This window comes from Oncorhynchus mykiss, chromosome 19 (genome assembly GCF_013265735.2).
Source record: "Oncorhynchus mykiss isolate Arlee chromosome 19, USDA_OmykA_1.1, whole genome shotgun sequence".
Classification (NCBI taxonomy): domain Eukaryota; kingdom Metazoa; phylum Chordata; class Actinopteri; order Salmoniformes; family Salmonidae; genus Oncorhynchus; species Oncorhynchus mykiss.
The window spans coordinates 8,913,437-8,930,936 of NC_048583.1; the positions used below are offsets into that span (position 1 = coordinate 8,913,437).

The window sequence follows — 17,500 nt, forward strand, 5'->3', positions numbered from 1 at the left end:
TAGCTAGAGAGACACTGGGGAGAGTACTGTACACACTACAGGTAAGAGGAGAGAGAGGGGGAGGGGGTGAAAGAGGGGATATGCAAACAGTTCCAGTAGCTAGAGAGACACTGGGGAGAGTACTGTACACACTACAGGTAGCTAGAGAGACACTGGGGAGAGTACTGTACACAGTACAGGTAGCTAGAGAGACACAGGGGAGAGGACTGTACACAGTACAGTTAGCTAGAGAGACACTGGGAAGAGGACTGTACACAGTACAAGTAGCTAGAGAGACACTGGGGAGAGTACTGTACACAGTACAGGTAGCTATAGAGACACTGGGGAGAGGACTGTACACAGTACAGGTAGCTAGAGAGACACTGGGGAGAGTACTGTACACAGTACAGGTAGCTAGAGAGACACTGGGGATAGGACTGTACACACTACAGGTAGCTAGAGAGACATTTGGGAGAGTACTGTACACAGTACAAGTAGCTAGAGAGACACTGGGGAGAGTTCTGTACACAGTACAAGTAGCTAGAGAGACACTGGGGAGAGTTCTGTACACAGTACAAGTAGCTAGAGAGACACTGGGGAGAGGACTGCACACAGTACAACTCTTCTCTAGTGCTCCTAAATATTTTGTTGTGCTCCTAACTTGTGTATGGCGCGGTAGGTAGCTTCGCGGTTATAGTGTTGGGCCAGTAACCGAAATGTTGCTGGATCGAATCCTTGAGCTAAAAAGGTACACATCTGTCTCTCTGCCCCTGAACAATGTTCCCCGGTAGGCCATCATTGTAATTAAACATTTGTTTTTAAGACTTGCCTAGTAAAATGAAGGTTAAAGACATTTTTTTTTACAAATAAATAAATAAAATAACAAATGTTTTTGTCGCACCAGCGTGATTAGAGCCCTGTCTGCAAGTAAGGGGAGAGAGAAGGAGAGGGAGGGAGGAGTGGGAGAGGGAGAGAGAGGAGTGGGAGAGGGAGAGAGAGGGATAGGGAGGAGTGGGAGAGGGAGAGAGAGGGATAGGGAGGAGTGGGAGAGGGAGAAAGAGGGAAGAGAGAGAGAGAGAGAGAGAGAGGAAGAAGGAGGAGTGGGAGAGAGAGGGAGAGGAATAGGGAGGAGTGGGAGAGGGAGAGAGAGGAGTGGGAGTGGGAGAGAGAGGAATAGGGAGGAGTGGGAGAGGGAGAGAGAGGAGTGGGAGTAGGAGAGATAGGAATAGGGAGGAGTGGGAGAGGGAGAGAGAGGAGTGGGAGTGGGAGAGAGAGGAATAGGGAGGAGTCCGAGTGGGAGAGAGAGGAGTGGAAGCAGGATAGGGAGGAGTGGGAGAGGGAGGAGAGAGAGGAGAGGGAGAGAGGGGAGTGGGAGAGGGAGGAGTGGGAGAGAGAGGAGAGGGAGAGAGGGAAGTGGGAGAGGGAGAGGGAGGAGTGGGAGTAGGAGAGATAGGAATAGGGAGGAGTGGGAGAGGGAGAGAGAGGAGTGGGAGTGGGAGAGAGATGAATAGGGAGGAGTGCGAGTGGGAGAGAGAGGAGTGGAAGCAGGATAGGGAGGAGTGGGAGAGGGAGGAGAGAGAGGAGAGGGAGAGAGGGGAGTGGGAGAGGGAGAAGTGGGAGAGAGAGGAGAGGGAGAGAGGAAAGTGGGAGAGGGAGAGGGAGGAGTGGGAGAGGGAGGAGAGAGTGGAGAGGGACAGAGGGGAGTGGGAGAGGGAGGAGTGGGAGAAGGAGGAGAGAGATGAGAGGGAGAGAGGGGAGTGGGAGAGGGAGAGGGAGAGAGATGAGTGGGAAAGGGGGTGGAAGGGAAAGAGGGAGAAAGTCTGAACTTCCAGGAATGAAGGGAGATAAGGTAAGGACTAAAAGGATTGAGGAAGATGGGGAGGGGAGAAAACATGTCACCTCATTTCTCATTTCATATTTCACCTTGGCTCAAGTATTATCATCTGAACCAAGTTAACTTCTGTCTAGAGGTGTCTGTAATAGGGAATTAGATAGATAACTTTCCCACAGACACAGACTTGGTATATAATACATGTTTGTGTTTTGTCAGGATTTCTACAGCCACAGTAACTGGGTGGACCTGGGATACACTGAACCCTACGCCAACCTGATCCGCCCCGATCTCCCACTGGAAAACCTGGCAGGTAGGGAGGGCTTGAGTTAATGCAGCAACGAGGACAGCTAGGCATGGGATCCAACTGGAGTGATGTAGGTAGGGCAGGGAAGGAGAGAGGGTGGTTGGGCAGGGAATGAAGGAGGGAGGGTGATAGGGCAGGGAAGGAAGGAGGGAGGGTGGGTGTTAGGGCAGGGAAGGAAGGAGGGAGGGAGGGGGGTGGTAGGGAAGGGAATGAAGGGGGAAGGAGGGGGGGTGGTATTGCAGGAAGGAAGGAGGGAGGCGTGCTTGGAATGTTAGAGAAAAGTACGATAGCAGATTAAAAAGGAGAGACAAAGAGAGAAATCTGCTGCCACCTCTGGCTTCATGCGAAAGTGAGGTCATTAATTGTTTACAGGGAGTCTAAAGGGTAGACAGAGAGGGAAACAAACACATATAATCTCCTATGTTCAACAGAGCGAGATAAAGCTGAAGAGTCTGAGGGAATTATGGGTAAGAGAAAGGACGACCACGCCCATTTAGGGTTTAGGAGAGAGTGTGTGTGTGTGTGTGTGTGTGTGTGTGTGTGTGTGTGTGTGTGTGTGTATGTATGTGTGTGTGCGTGTGTGTGTGTGTGGGGGGGGGGGGGGGTAATGATTTGTGGTGGTAAATGATGTCCCTTGACAATTTAGTTAACTGTTATTTTATAAGAAAGCATTGTGATTTGGTCCGGTAGATGTTAAAACCCCGACCTGCAGTGACTGTGTCAGTGGGGGGTTCTGTTCCAACTCCATCCTGCCTAACATCCTTAATGAGAAGAAACTCACCTCTGGGTACATGGGGATCTTGTCCTCAGCTAAGCCTAAAGGTACACACACACACACGCACACACACACACACACACACACACACACACACACACACACACACACACACACACACACACACACACACACACTACCTTCCCCAGATACCCACACACTCTCTGTATAACACCATCATCACCTCTCCTCCCCCAGGTAAGTGTAGTCATGGCGGTGCAGCTGACCTAACCAGCTCTGAGGTTCCTCGTGGAGGCATCAGCAAGGATGAGCGTCGCTCTGACAACGTGGCCCTGCACACTGCTGCTGTCACCATGGCAACGACCGCAACCCTCCGGCTGCTGGACGACATCCGGGGAGCCGCCGGTGACAACAACTACCTACGGTACGGAGCGGGGTAGAGGAGGGTGAAGGGGAGGAAAGGGGTAGAGGAGGGTGAAGGAGAGGAGAGGGGTAGAGGAGGGTGAAGGAGAGGAGAGGAGTAGAGGGGGGTGAAGGAGAGGAGAGGGGTAGAGGAGGGTGAAGGAGAGGAAGGGGTAGAGGAGGGTGAAGGGGAAGAGAGGGGTAGAGGGGGTGAAGGAGAGGAAAGTGGGTGAAGGGGGAGAGAGGGGTAGAGGGTGGTGAAGGAGAGGAGAGGAGTAGAGGGGTGAAGGAGAGGAGAGGGGTAGAGGGGGGTGAAGGAGAGGAGAGGGGTAGAGGGGGGTGAAGGGGAGGAGAGGGGGTGAAGGGGAAGAGAGGGGTAGAGGGGGGTGAAGGAGAGGAGAGGGGTAGAGGGGGGTGAAGGGGAGGAGAGGGGTAGAGGGGGGAGAAGGGGAGGAGAGGGGTAGAGGGGGGAGAAGGGGAGGAGAGGGGGTGAAGGGGAAGAGAGGGGTAGAGGGGGGTGAAGGGGTGGAGAGGGGGGAAGAGGGAATTACCCATGTTGAAGTTACTCACAATCTATCTCTTTATCTCTCTCTCTCTCCCACAGCTTCATGGGCATAGCGAGATCGGCAGTGGTTGCTTTTGTGATCGACACTACGGGGAGCATGAGGGATGACATCCTTGAAGCCAAGAGAGTCGTCAATGAGATCATCGACAGCAAGAAGGGAACGCAGGATGAGCCCTCCCAGTACATCCTGGTCCCATTCAATGACCCAAGTAAAGCTGGCTTTACACTCCACCAAGCATTCTCCTTAGCAAAACATCACTGACAAACTCTGGCAGTCACCGAAATGCCTGTGTGATGTGTGGTTAAGTCAGGAAGTGGTTAGTGATCAGTGTGTGTTTGTGTGTGTGTGTAGAGTTCGGACCCCTGATAAGAACGACAAACCCTGATGTTATGAAAACAGAGATCGCTAAACTCAAAGCTGATGGAGGCGGAGACCTCCCTGAGATGTGCTTATCAGGCCTACAGGTACAGTGATTGACATGGCTATATTCCAATCAGCTTTCAGATATAGTCCCATTCTTTGTTTATAGTGCACCTGACAATAAATAAAGAAACTAAGCACCCCCCCCCCTCTCTCTCTCTCTCTCTCTCTCTCTCTCTCTCTCTCTCTCTCTCTCTCTCTCTCTCTCTCTCTCTCTATCTCTCTCTCTCTCTCTCTCTCTCTCTCTCTCTCTCTCCAGTTGGCGCTGACCGGTGCCCCTGCGTCGTCCCACATCTATGTTTTCACAGATGCCGTTGCCAAGGACATTGGGTTAAGGGACACCATCTTGGCCCTGATCAGGAGCACCAAGTCAACTGTGAGCACTTTCTCAAACACCTCCTCAAACACTTCCTGTTTTAGAAGAAACCATGTCCTGCAGTTCAGGATCTTATTAATTAGGACAGTAGTAGCAAAACGCAGCAAAATGTTTTCCAACGGCAAACTAAACAAGCCATTCTTATTGGAGAGGTAGTCACTCCCTTTTTTCTTTCATTCTTCATTTGGTGCCTAATGAATACGACCAGGCAAACTCTCTCTAACACACCTATGTGTCTCTCCAGGTGTCTTTCTTCATGACTGGTGATGGTGCTGGTGCTAGAAGGAGGAGGCGTGGAGTAGAGTCCAGGGCAGCTACATTCGAGACCTACAAGGACTTGGCGCTGGCGTCTGGTGGTCAGGCCATTGGAGTCACCAAGGAAAATCTGCCCCAGGCCACTGACGTCATCATCGACTCCTCCACCTCCGCTCTGGTGAGTCAACACTGGTGGCCATTTTGATTTAGATCAGTAGTTGATTCGGAATAATTCAAAACTTGATCAATTAAAAAACATGTGCTTTATAAATAATGAATTTTAGAAATGCCTAGACATAATTGTTATATCTATGAAAATTAAATCCTCCACGTTACAATAAAACAACAACATACCCTACATCACCTCTTCTTTCTATCCTCCTCTCTCATTCTGTCCTCCTCCTCCTCCTCCTCCTCAGGTGACAGTCCTACAGCGAGCGAGGAACCCAGGCAAAGCTGAGACATTCTCCTTCCTGCTGGACGAGTCTCTGAACAACATCACCATCTACATCACTGGAAAGTCCCTCACCTTCACCCTGAAGAACCCTGCAGGTGGGAACCTCCAACACCTACACACTGATCTAATATCAGTTTTCAGGTAAAAGTTCACCTAACTGAATAGGATGACATTTCCCCTAGACACTGATCTAAGGTTAGTTTTCCCTCCTTAATGGTTACAGTTGACCTGTTTTGCGTGTTTACGTATGTATCTTAATGTTTTTAAAGCACAAAGCACATTTCAACAAGGTATCATGAACCAGGTATATCCCATTGACAGTATGTTTGACTGTCATCCTATTTGACTGTCACCCTCCTTGCCCCTACAGGTGTGACCCAGAAACAGAATGAGGTCAACGGGGAACTGGGGACTGTCCAGACGGTGGGCAACCTCTTCCGGGTCCGTCTGGCCTCCAACAAACAGACAGGATTATGGGAAATCAGCATGAACTCCAACCAGCCCTACACACTGAAGGTCACTGGTGAGTTACAATAGAAATATGTCTGTTCTATTAAATATGTGTGAAATGCTCACGCTCAACACTAGATTGTAGCCTGGATACACACAGAGCCCAGCCCTGGGTTTAAATAATCCATTCAAATGTGTCACATGCACCAAATAAACTAAAAAAAAAGAAATGTCAATTTTTCAGGACCCTGTCTTTCAAAGATAATTCATAACAATCCAAATAACTTCACAGATCTTCCTTGTAAAGGGTTTTAACAATGTTTCCCATGCTTGTTCAATGAACCATAAACAATTAATGAACATGCACCTGTGGAACGGTCATTATGACACTAACAGCTTACAGACGGTAGGCAATTAAGGTCACAGTTATGAAAATTTAGGACACTACAGAGGCCTTTCAACTGACTCAGAAGAAAGATGCCCACGGTCCCTGCTCATCTGTGCGAACGTGCCTTAGGACTGCAGATGTGGCCAGGGCAATACATTGCAATGTCCGTACTGTGAGACGCCTAAGACAGCTCTACAGGGAGACAGGACGTACAGCTGATTGTCTTCGGAGTGGCAGACCACGTGTAACAACACCTGCACAGGATCGGTACATCCAAACATCACACCTGCGGGACAGGTACAGGATGGCAACAACAACTGCCCGAGTTACACCAGGAACGCACAATCCCTCCATCAGTGCTCAGACTGTTCGTAATAGGCTGAGAGAGAATGGACTGAGGGCTTGTAGGTATGTTGTAAGGAAGGTCCAGACATCACATCAACGTCAGCAACGTTGCCTATGGGCACAAACCCATCGTCGCTGGACCAGACTGCGGACTGGCAAAAAGTGCTCTTCACTGATGAGTCACGGTTTTGTCTCACCAGGGATGATGGTCGGATTCACGTCTATCGTCAAAGGAATGAGCAGTACACCGAGGCCTGTACTCTGGAGCGGGATCGATTTGGAGTTGGTCTGGGGAGGTGTGTCACAGCATCATCGGACTGAGCTTGTTGTCATTGCAGGCTAACTCAACGCTGTGCGTTACAGGGAAGATATCCTCCTCCCTCGTGTGGTACCCTTCCTGCAGGCTCATCCTGACATGACCCTCCAGCATGATAATTTCACCAGCCATACTAGTCGTTCTTTACGTGATTTCCTGCAAGACAGGAATGTCAGTGTTCTGCCATGGCCAGCGAAGAGCCGGGTCTCAATTCCATTGAGAAGTCTGGGACCTGTTGGATCGGAGGGTGAGGCCTACGGCCATTCCCTCCAGAAATGTCCGGGAACTTACAGGTGCCTTGATGGAAGAGTGGGGTAACATCTCACAGCAAGAACTGGCAAATCTGGTGCAGTCCATGAGGAGGAGATGTACTGCAGTACTTATTGCAGCTGGTGGCCACACCAAATCCTGACAGTTACTTTTGATTTTGACCCCCGCTTTCTTCAGGGACACATTATTCAATTTCTGTTCGTCACGTCTGTGGAACTTGTTCAGTTTATGTCTCAGTTGTTGAATCTTGATATCTTCATACAAATATTTACACATTAAGTTTGCTGAAAATAAACGCAGCTAACAGTGAGGATGTTTTTATTTTTGCTGAGTTTACAACAGGTGTAGGTAGACCTTACTGTGAAATGCTTACTCATGAGCCCTTAACCAACAATTCAGAGTTTTAAAAAGTAAGTAAGAAAAAGCAAGAAAAAAACTGGTTCCGAGTCAATTTTCAGGGGTAAAGGTTCGTCGATGTAATTGAGGTAATGTCAAGAGAATTAAGTTCTCAGTGTTCATAAACCCAATTTAAATTGATTACTCAGCCTGATACCCAGAATTTCTAGGAAACTGGTTGAATCAGACGGAGGCCCAGCTACAATTGTCAGGAATGTTTATTTAGAGAGCTCTGGTCATAATACCATGTACAAAGGCTTATATACCGCTCATTTCGTCATAAATGTCCTTCCTCCTCCTCTCAGATACAATGGAAATATAGTTCACAAGCCTTCTCACATTGTCTGCCACCTGTGAAATAATCTACTACAAGACCAAGACCATAGTCTGGCTTTTTTATGGCGGTTTTTGAGCAGTGGCTTCTTCCTTGCTGAGCGGCCTTTCAGGTTATATCAATATAGGACTCGTTTTACTGTGGATATAGGTACTTTTGTACATGTTTCCTCCAGCATCTTCACAAGGTCCTTTGCTGTTGTTCTGGGATTGATTTGCACTTTTCGCACCAAAGTACGTTTATCTCTAGATGACAGAACGTGTCTCCCTCCTGAGCGGTATGACGGCTGCGTGGTCCCATGGTGTTTATACTTGCGTACTATTGTTTGTACAGATGAACTTGGTACCTTCAGGCATTTGGAAATTGCTCCTAAGGATGAACCAGACTTGTGGAGGTCTAGAAATGTTTTTCTGAGGTCTTGGCTGATTTCTTTTGATTTTCCCATGATGTCAAGCAAAGAGGCACTGAGTGTGAAGGTAGGCTTTGAAATACATCCACAGGTACACCTCCAAATGACTCAAATGATGTCAGTTAGCCTATCAGAAGCTTCTAAAGCCATGACATTTTTTTCTGGAATTTTCCAAGCTGTTTAAAGGCACATTCAACTTAGTGTATGTAAACTTCTGACCCACTGGAATTGTGATACAGTGAATTATAAGTGAAAAAATCTGTCTGTAAACAATTGTTGGAAAAATGACTTTGTGTCATGCACAAAGTAGATGTCCTAACCAACTGCCAAAACTATAGATTGTTAACAAGAAATGTGTGGAGTGGTTGAAAAACAAGTTTTAGTGACTCCAACCTAAGTGTATGTAAACTTCAGACTTCAAATGTATTCTATGTTTGGTATAGTTACATCAGACAGAAGGTTTCTTAATGCAAAAACAAAAGGAGGATGGATGTTTGGTCGTGGTGGATGGGTGGCTGTATTACGCAATCGTCTCGCATCCCAAAGGTTAATAACTCACCAGAACAATTTGAGCTAATTAGCAACTTTGTGTGTGTGTGTGTGTGTGTGTGTGTGTGTGTGTGTGTGTGTGTGTGTGTGTGTGTGTGTGTGTGTGTGTGTGCGTGTGTGTGTGTGTCCAGGTCAGAGTACCATTGCCTTCATTTATGACTTTGTGGAGACCTTCGATGGACCTCATCCAGGATATGCCCTCATCTCTGGCCGTCCACAAGCAGGTAAAACACTACAACATCATCTTAAAATCATCATTACCATATCAACCAGGTAATCTGTCAATCACAAATTTACTATGGCGACATCATGGCGACATCATCTACATGAATGCAGCTGCCACTTCATTACAGCCGTTAGAGGCTTGATCTTTGCGATCATTATGATCATTGCGCACATCGTTTGGCGAGAGGTTTTGCATCGATGTGTTCTCTATCAGAAAGTAGGCTGGCCCTCTTTGATGTTGTGTGGGTCGAAACAATACATTCTGTTTATGTATAAAGCCTACTTAATCAAAGTCATAAATAGCCATTAATTGTAATTTGTAATAATCGATGTGAACAGTTACATAGCCACACCCTTCAAGATAATTTTCCTTCTCTCTCTCTCTCTCCCTCTTTTTCTCTCCCTACCCCTACACTCGTCCTCCTCTCTCTCTCCCTCTTTTTCTCTCCCTACCCCTACACTCGTCCTCCTCTCTCTCTCCCTCTTTTTCTCTCCCTACCCCTACTCGTCCTCCTCTCTCTCTCCCTCTTTTTCTCTCCCTACCCCTACACTCGTCCCCTTCTCAATCTCCCTTTTTCTCCCCCTACCCCTACACTCGTCCTCCTCTCTCTCTCTCCCTCTTTTTCTCTCCCTACCACTACACTCGTCCTCCTCTCTCTCTCTCCCTCTTTTTCTCTCCCTACCCCTACACTCGTCCTCCTCTCTCTCTCTCCCTCTTTTTCTCTCCCTACCACTACACTCGTCCCCTTCTCAATCTCCCTTTTTCTCCCCCTACCCCTACACTCGTCCTCCTCTCTCTCTCTCCCTCTTTTTCTCTCCCTACCACTACACTCGTCCTCCTCTCTCTCTCTCCCTCTTTTTCTCTCCCTACCCCTACACTCGTCCTCCTCCCTCTCTCTCCCTCTTTTTTTCTCCCTACCCCTACACTCGTCCCCTTCTCAATCTCCCTTTTTCTCTCCCTACCGCTACACTGGTCCTCCTCTCTCTCTCTCTCCCTCCCTCTCTTTCCCTCCGTTCCTCCTCTCTTCTCTCCTTCTCCCAGGTATGCCTGCCATGCTGTTGGTATCAGTGTTGGGCAGAAAGGGCCCAGCCTCTGTCAAGGTGGCCAACGTTGCCTTGGTGACAGTGTCAGGGTCAGAGGTTGTAAGTGGGGCCCTGGAAGACATGGGCAACGGGGAGATCCTAGTTACGGTAACCAATGTCCCTGCGGGGGAGTTTGTGGTGCTGCTGAACGGGACAGATGTGGTCTCCTCCACCGTGTTCCAGAGACAGTCCACCACTCAGATGTCCGTCTCCAAGGTTACCATCAAGGTAAGTGATGATGACACACTTCCTGTTTCCATTGAAAAACGGCTTTCATTTGTAAATCGTGAAGGAGTCTATACTGCATGTTGGGATAGTGTTAGACAAAAACCATGGTCATAGACAATTATAGACCATATCAGAAAGAAAAACATGACTGACTATTACTCCCTAAACATGTAGTACTGTGGTACTGTGGGCCTACTACTATAAATTACAACATGGACTTTCTAAGCACAGAAATGTGTCTCTGTAAATGGGCCAACAAACAAAAAGTGGACCTCACAACAACTCCTCAACAATTCCTCTTTCGGGTTCTTCTTGTCTTCTCAGGCCGTGGTGGACAGAAGCATGGAGCCTGGTAAAACCTTCACCCTTCCCTTCACCGTCATGACCGACGCCACTGGAGGCAGCTACACAATCAGTGGCAGAAACGACCGAGACTTCAAAATGAACGTCCCTGGCAGGTAGGGATCAGGTCTGTAATAATCTGAGACTGGTCCCAGATCTGTTTGTTCTGTTTGTCTTGCCAACTCCTATGGTCATTGTCACGTGGCACATTGACCATAGGCGTTGGCAATTTAAGCACAAACAGATCTGGGACCAGGTTATCTGGTTAAAATTAGCTTCTTCTCTGCTAGCAAAATGACTCAACATGACTAATTATTGTCCTCTCTTGGCATCACTTGTATTGACACTTAATGCTAACCCGTTGCTGCTGCTAACTTATCAGCATCGATGTGACCACCGGAGGAAACGCCACCGGTGAACTGACCATCACGGTGCCCGCCAACACCCCCTCAGGAACAGACGTCACCCTGACCATCGAGGCTGTGGCCCCCGGGGCGTCCGACTCCAACTACGCCGTCCTGCGCCTCTCTGTCGTCACCAAGGTAACCTCAGATATATGTACAGATATATATTTAAATATATTATCCTGGACAAAAATAAATTCAACATGAAACAATATTGAAGAGTTACAGTTCATATAAGGAAATCAGTCAATTTAAATAAATTCATTAGGCCCTAATCTATGGATTTCACATGACTGGGAATACAGACATGCATCTGTTGGTCACAGATAACTTAGGGGTGTGGATCAGAAAACCGGTCAGTATCTGGTGTGACCATCCATTTGCCGCAGGCAGAGCGACACATTTTCTTCGCATAGAGTTGATCAGGCTGTTGATTGTGGCCTGTAGAATGTCGTCCCACTCATCTTCAATGGCTGTCCAAAGTTACTGGATATTGGCGGGAACTGGAACACGCTATTGTACACGTCGATCCAGATCATCCCAAACATGCTCAATGGGTGACATGTCTGGTGAGTATGCAGGCAATGGAACTGCAACATTTTCAGCTTCCAGGAATTGTGTACAGATCCTTGTGACATGTGGCCGTGCATTATCATGCTGAAACATGAATGGCACGACAATGGGCCCCGGGATCTCGTCACGGTATCTCTGTACATTCAAATTGCCATTGATAAAAAATGCAATTGTGTTCATCATCTGTAGCGTATGCCTACCTATACCATAACCCCACCGCCACCACGGTGCACTCTATTCACAACGTTGACATCAGAAATTAGCTCGCACACACAACACATGGTCTGCGGTTGTGAGGCCAGTTGGACGTACTGCCAAATTCTCTAAAACAAAATTATGGTACGGCTTATGGTAGATAAATTAACATTCAATTCTCCGGCAACATCTCTGATGGATATTCCTGCAGTCAGCATGCAGGAATATGTGTTGTATGACAAAACTGCCCATTTTAAATTAGCCTTTTATTGTCCCCAGCACATGGTGCACCTGTGTAATGATCAGGCTGTTTAATCGGCTTCTTTATATGCCACACCTGTCAGGTGGATGGATTATCTTGGAAAAAGAGAAATGCTCCCTAACAGGGATGTAAACAAATTTGTTCACAACATTTGAGAGAAATACACTTTTTGTTTTTATATTTCTGTGATTTTTTTATTTCAGTTCACGAAATATGGGACTAACACCTTACATGTTGAGTTAATATTTTTGTTGTATAGAACCCTGTGTGTACATTCTAATGTGACATCACAATGGGTGTAGAAATGTAAGATAGTAGAGGTATAGATAAAGATACACTAGAGAGCTGAGAGGCCTATATGGGCCGTCTCCACTATATGGGCCGTCTCCACTCTATGGGCCATCCCCACTCTATGGGCCGTCTCCACTATATGGCCCGTCTCCACTCTATGGGCCGTCTCCACTATATGGCCCGTCTCCACTATATGGGCCGTCTCCACTATATGGGCCGTCTCCACTATATGGGCCGTCTCCACTCTATGGGCCATCTCCACTCTATGGGCCGTCTCCACTATATGGCCCGTCTCCACTATATGGCCCGTCTCCACTATATGGCCCGTCTCCACTCTATGGGGCGTCTCCACTCTATGGGGCGTCTCCACTCTATGGGGCGTCTCCACTCTATGGGGCGTCTCCACTCTATGGGCCATCTCCACTATATGGGGCGTCTCCACTATATGGGCCGTCTCCACTATATGGGCCGTCTCCACTATATGGGGTGTCTCCACTCTATGGGGCGTCTCCACTCTATGGGCCATCTCCACTATATGGGGCGTCTCCACTATATGGCCCGTCTCCACTATATGGCCCGTCTCCACTATATGGCCCGTCTCCACTATATGGGCCGTCTCCACTCTATGGCCCGTCTCCACTATTGGGCCGTCTCCACTATATGGCCCGTCTCCACTTCCAAATAGCCTACTTTCCTCATCTCTTCTCCCTCATCATCATGATCACGGTCTCTCCTCTTTCTCTCTCTTTTTTCTCTCTCCTCCCTCTCAATTCAATTCAATTCAAGGGGCTTTATTGGCATGGGAAACATATTGACAAAGCAAGTGACATTTGACATTGACAAAGCAAGTGAAGTAATATAATATACAAAAGTGAAATAAACAATAAAAATGAACAGTAAACATTACACTCACAGAAGTTCCAAAAGAATAAAGACATTTCAAATGTCATATTATGTACTGCATGTTAAAGAGAATGGGGCTTACGCTGCATCCCTGTCTCACCCCACGGCCCTTTGGAAAGAAATGTTTATGTTTTTTGCCTATTTTAACCGCACACTTGTTGTTTGTGTACATGGATTTTATAATGGCATATATTTTTCCCAAACACCACTTTCCATTTATTTGTATAGCAGACCCTCATGCCAAATTGAGTCAAAGGCTTTTTTTTAAATCAACAAAGCATGAGAAGACTTTGCCTTTGTTTTAGTTTGTTTGTTTGTCAATTAAGGTGTGTAGTGTGAATATGTGGTCTGTTGTACCGGGGTTGGGGTGCATGGGGTGGGCAGGTAGGGCATAGGTCTGATCTGAGGGGTCCTAAATGGGGTGTGGACATGGTTGACTTGTGGGGGTGTTGATTGGTTGGGGTGGTTGGGGTGGGGCTGTGTATGTGTCTGGTGGTGTTGTGGTCTGGATGTTGGCCCTCTCGGCATGTGTCCTCTATGTGTACTTCTGGGGGGGTCCAACAGGTCTGGGAGTGTGTCTCGCTGGTCTGGTTGGGGTGTCTATTGATCTGTTTCTCCTATGTGAAGTGTTGCGGCTGCGTTTGAGAGTGATGTCCTTTGGAGTCCGGGTGAAGGTGGCACACTGCTGCCTTGTTTAGGTGGACCTGAACATAAAGGCTGTTTAAGTCCAGGGTGGAGTGGTGGACCAGGTAAACATTTGGTTTTGAGGCACAGTCATGGGAAATACTTGTGTTTACCCGCTGTATGGTAGCAGGGTGGAAGTATTTTTGTGGTAGCAGGGTGGAGATAACCACTTGTGCATTGGGGAAAGTAGAAGAAGATTTTTCAATCACTCCCTTCAGTGCTGTGGCCACCCTTTCTTGCTGTGTTCTCAGGTCAATTGTGCCTGTGTGTATTATTATGTGGCTAGGTGAACATAGTTGGTCCTCAGACCGAAGGTCTAGGGCACGCTGGGTGTTTGGACACCAGAGTTTAGAGACTGTGTGTTTGAAAAAAGTTTATTTTCTTCTATAAATTTCCCATTTGAGTCCATAAGGTATACAATCTGTGTCTTGTGTATGTCCTCAGTGGGTGTGGGGGGGGGGGGGGGGTGGGGGGTTGTCAGGAGGGCTATCAGGGTGGCTGACAGGGGGGGTGCTCAGAGGGGTGAGATCCCCTTGGCTTGGGGTTCTTCATTTGTCTGTTCTGCTGTGATGTCGACGCTATGGTCAGGGTCTGGGGTGGACTGTTCTGCTGTGATGTCGACGCTATGTTCAGGGTCTGGGGTGGACTGTTCTGCTGTGGTGTCTTGACTTTTGTCGGGAGCTGAGGTGGGCTGTTCTGCTGGCTTCTCTGCGGTGGTGGCCACCTCTCTAGTGGGTTGTTCTCTGTCACCCGCCATCCCCCTCACCCCCTCCTCCATCAGTCTGATCCTCTCCTCTAGCGCTCTGTTCTTCTCCTGCTCTTGCTTTTTATATTGTTGAAGTTGTTTCACCACAGTCCAGAGTGCAGATACGTCTCTCTCCACCTCCATCTCTCCGGGTCTGGTTAAGGGGTGTTGTTGTGCTGGACTGTTGTCTGGGTCTGTGCTGACTGGAGTGTAAAACCTTGCTGTTCCAGCTCCACCTGTCTTACCTCCAGCTGGGTGAATGTATCCTTCGTGTCAGTGAGGGAGTAGTACTCTGTGCTGGAAGGTTGACCTTCCGCTTGGAGTTGCTCGTCTGTGGGGTTATATAATGAAGAGGTCTGGTCTGACCCGCTCGGGTCTAGGGAGAGCTTCTCCTGCTGGGAAATTCTTTGATTAGGTGAAAGTCTGAAACTGTTTGAGGTTGACCTGTACCTGTTCCAGACTTATAGATATTTATATTAGCTGACTCGGAGTCCTCGCTGTCTAGAATCTTGATTTTCCACCCCTCATTAACACCCCCCCTCTTAACAGAGGGGTAGTGTGTTAGTGTAGCACTGTGCCATGCCAGGGCATGGTTTGTGTGGAAGATGAGGTTGCGGATGTTCCCATTTTTATAATAGTCAGCAAAAAAGTGTCTCTTGATTTTCCACAAGGAGCTTCATTTTGGGATCTTTTCTTGCCTTTTCATTCTTTACATACACAGGGTACTGTATTTTAATTACATCTGAACAGCGGGATGCAGCTTCTAAGGCCTCTCCATTTGGTTGGACTAGACTGTTCGACTCTCCTGCCATTGTTGGGCTAAAGGGCATTGACACCTCTCGCTCAATTTAGCATTCAGTCCTTATAAAGTAATGTCATGTATTTTTCTTCTTGGCTTTTGGAAATAAAATATAGCTTCAGACTAAACATTACTCACTCAGTTCCAGGTTTGATGGTGTTTCAGGTTTCTGTTGTTTTCTAGAGCATTTGCTGTATAGCGTTGGAATAATAATCTTTGGTAGTTGTAATCCTTCCAGGTGATTCCGTAATTCCGTCCAAAATCAGGTTGTATGTTTTGAGTTTGATTTGGAGTGAAGGTTATGTTGCAGAGGGTAGCATCCTGTGTATGTTCCTGACAAAAAAATCCAAGTTTGTCTAACTCTAAATCTCTCTTTTTTTAAGAACATGCTGGAAAATGCAGGAGTTCATCTGATCATGTCCTCTTTCCCTCTCTCTCTGTGTCTCCCCCCCCCCCCCCCCCCCCCCCCCCCCCCCCCCCCACCAAGGTGACAGATTTCACCCCTCCCCAATGTGAGGTGGTCAGCGTCTCGGTGGTCGACTGCCCAGCTGACCCAGCAGCCTGCAGCTCCGCCTTCTGGCAGCTCTCTGCCAACCTGACTGATGGCGTCAATGGCACAGGCATCACCAGAGTCACACACCGCCAGGGAGTGGGCAACCTTACCCACACGGACCTGAAGCAGATGGTTGTTGCAGCAGCGTTCAACGCTTCATGCTGCTCTCTGACAGTGGAGCTGGTGGCGGTGGACAAAGCCATGAATGTCGGCACCTGTCGGTTTTCCATCGTCCGCAACGCGGGACCGCCCTCCATCGCTCTGTCCCTCCCACTGTTGGTGTGTCTGCTGGTCTCTGCCCTCTTCACTACGTCCATCAGAGACTTACTTATCTGATCTAATGCTGCGTTAATAACCAAGTGTGAAGGTGGAAATTGCCCGTTGTGAAGTTGTAAATACCTGTTGGATTCATTCACCTGCTTTGAACTCGTTGAGAAACGCAAATTGGTCAACAAGCTACTTTAACCATGAACTAAAAGTACAGCTATCACGCTTTTAAACATATTAGAGTGTTCAAAAACCATTTTAATAATAATGTTTTGTTGTCGCATCTAACTGCTGAACATGATGTTATTGAGTTCATTTCCTTAGTAGGTGACGTTAGAGGTCAGCATGTGGGAGAAGACGTAGCTCAGGGATGATAGACTAGTAGTTACCAGTTGGAGGGGCATTCAAGCTGATTTTCCCAGTCGTATGTGGTAAATACCACCTTCCCACGTGGTTATGAACGCAGGGTAAGGCTCATGTATCGACTGCCTGACCAATGCTGCCTCTTGAAGTTAAAAGGTTATGCTCCAGGCGAGCTCCATCGCAGACATTGCATTGCATCAACAATGGTTTGTGTGACAAAGACAACATTTAAATGAATGTCACTTTAAAAACTGCCAACAGTACTCTCTCTCTCTAAGCACTTTCTCAACATGTTATTTGCACTGTAAGATTGATGTTTAATTTTTGTATCATAATGTAATTATCCAGTTACATCTCAGTTATGAATAAAAAGCTACTGTGTGAATGACTACTGTGTGAGTGACTCATGTTAGTTGTTTTGTTATAATACGTAGATAGTTTAGTAGCCATGTGAAACCGGCCTGATCTCGATAGCTCACATTCAGTTTCTCTTCACGTATTAAACTAATCAGCTGTTAGTCTGCTTGACTAGGCTAGTAGTTATTAATTTGTAAACATTTCTAAAAACATCATTCCACTGACACTTTGGGGTATTGTGCGTAGGCCAGTGATGCAAACTTAATGATGGTGTTGGAGAAGTGCGTGGCCAGGCACCGTGTGTCGTGCGTGGCCAGGCACCGTGTGTGAACAGGGAGTAGAGGAAGGGACTAAGCACGCACCCCTGTGGGGCCCCAGTGTTGATGGTCAGCGTGGCAGATGTGTTGTTTAATACATTTCATGTTTAATCAATTGAATTC

At 47.5% G+C, this 17,500-nt stretch overlaps 1 protein-coding gene across 1 annotated transcript in view; it reads left to right on the forward strand.

Moving 5' to 3' along the window:
• LOC110518381 (von Willebrand factor A domain-containing protein 7-like) overlaps positions 1 to 17,500 on the forward strand; it is a 44,176-nt gene that overhangs the window by 3,977 nt on the left and 22,699 nt on the right. The window contains exon 5 of the mRNA XM_036954153.1: positions 2,030 to 2,123. Coding sequence (XP_036810048.1) covers positions 2,030 to 2,123 — 94 coding nt within the window. The remainder of the gene's footprint in view (positions 1 to 2,029; positions 2,124 to 17,500) is intronic.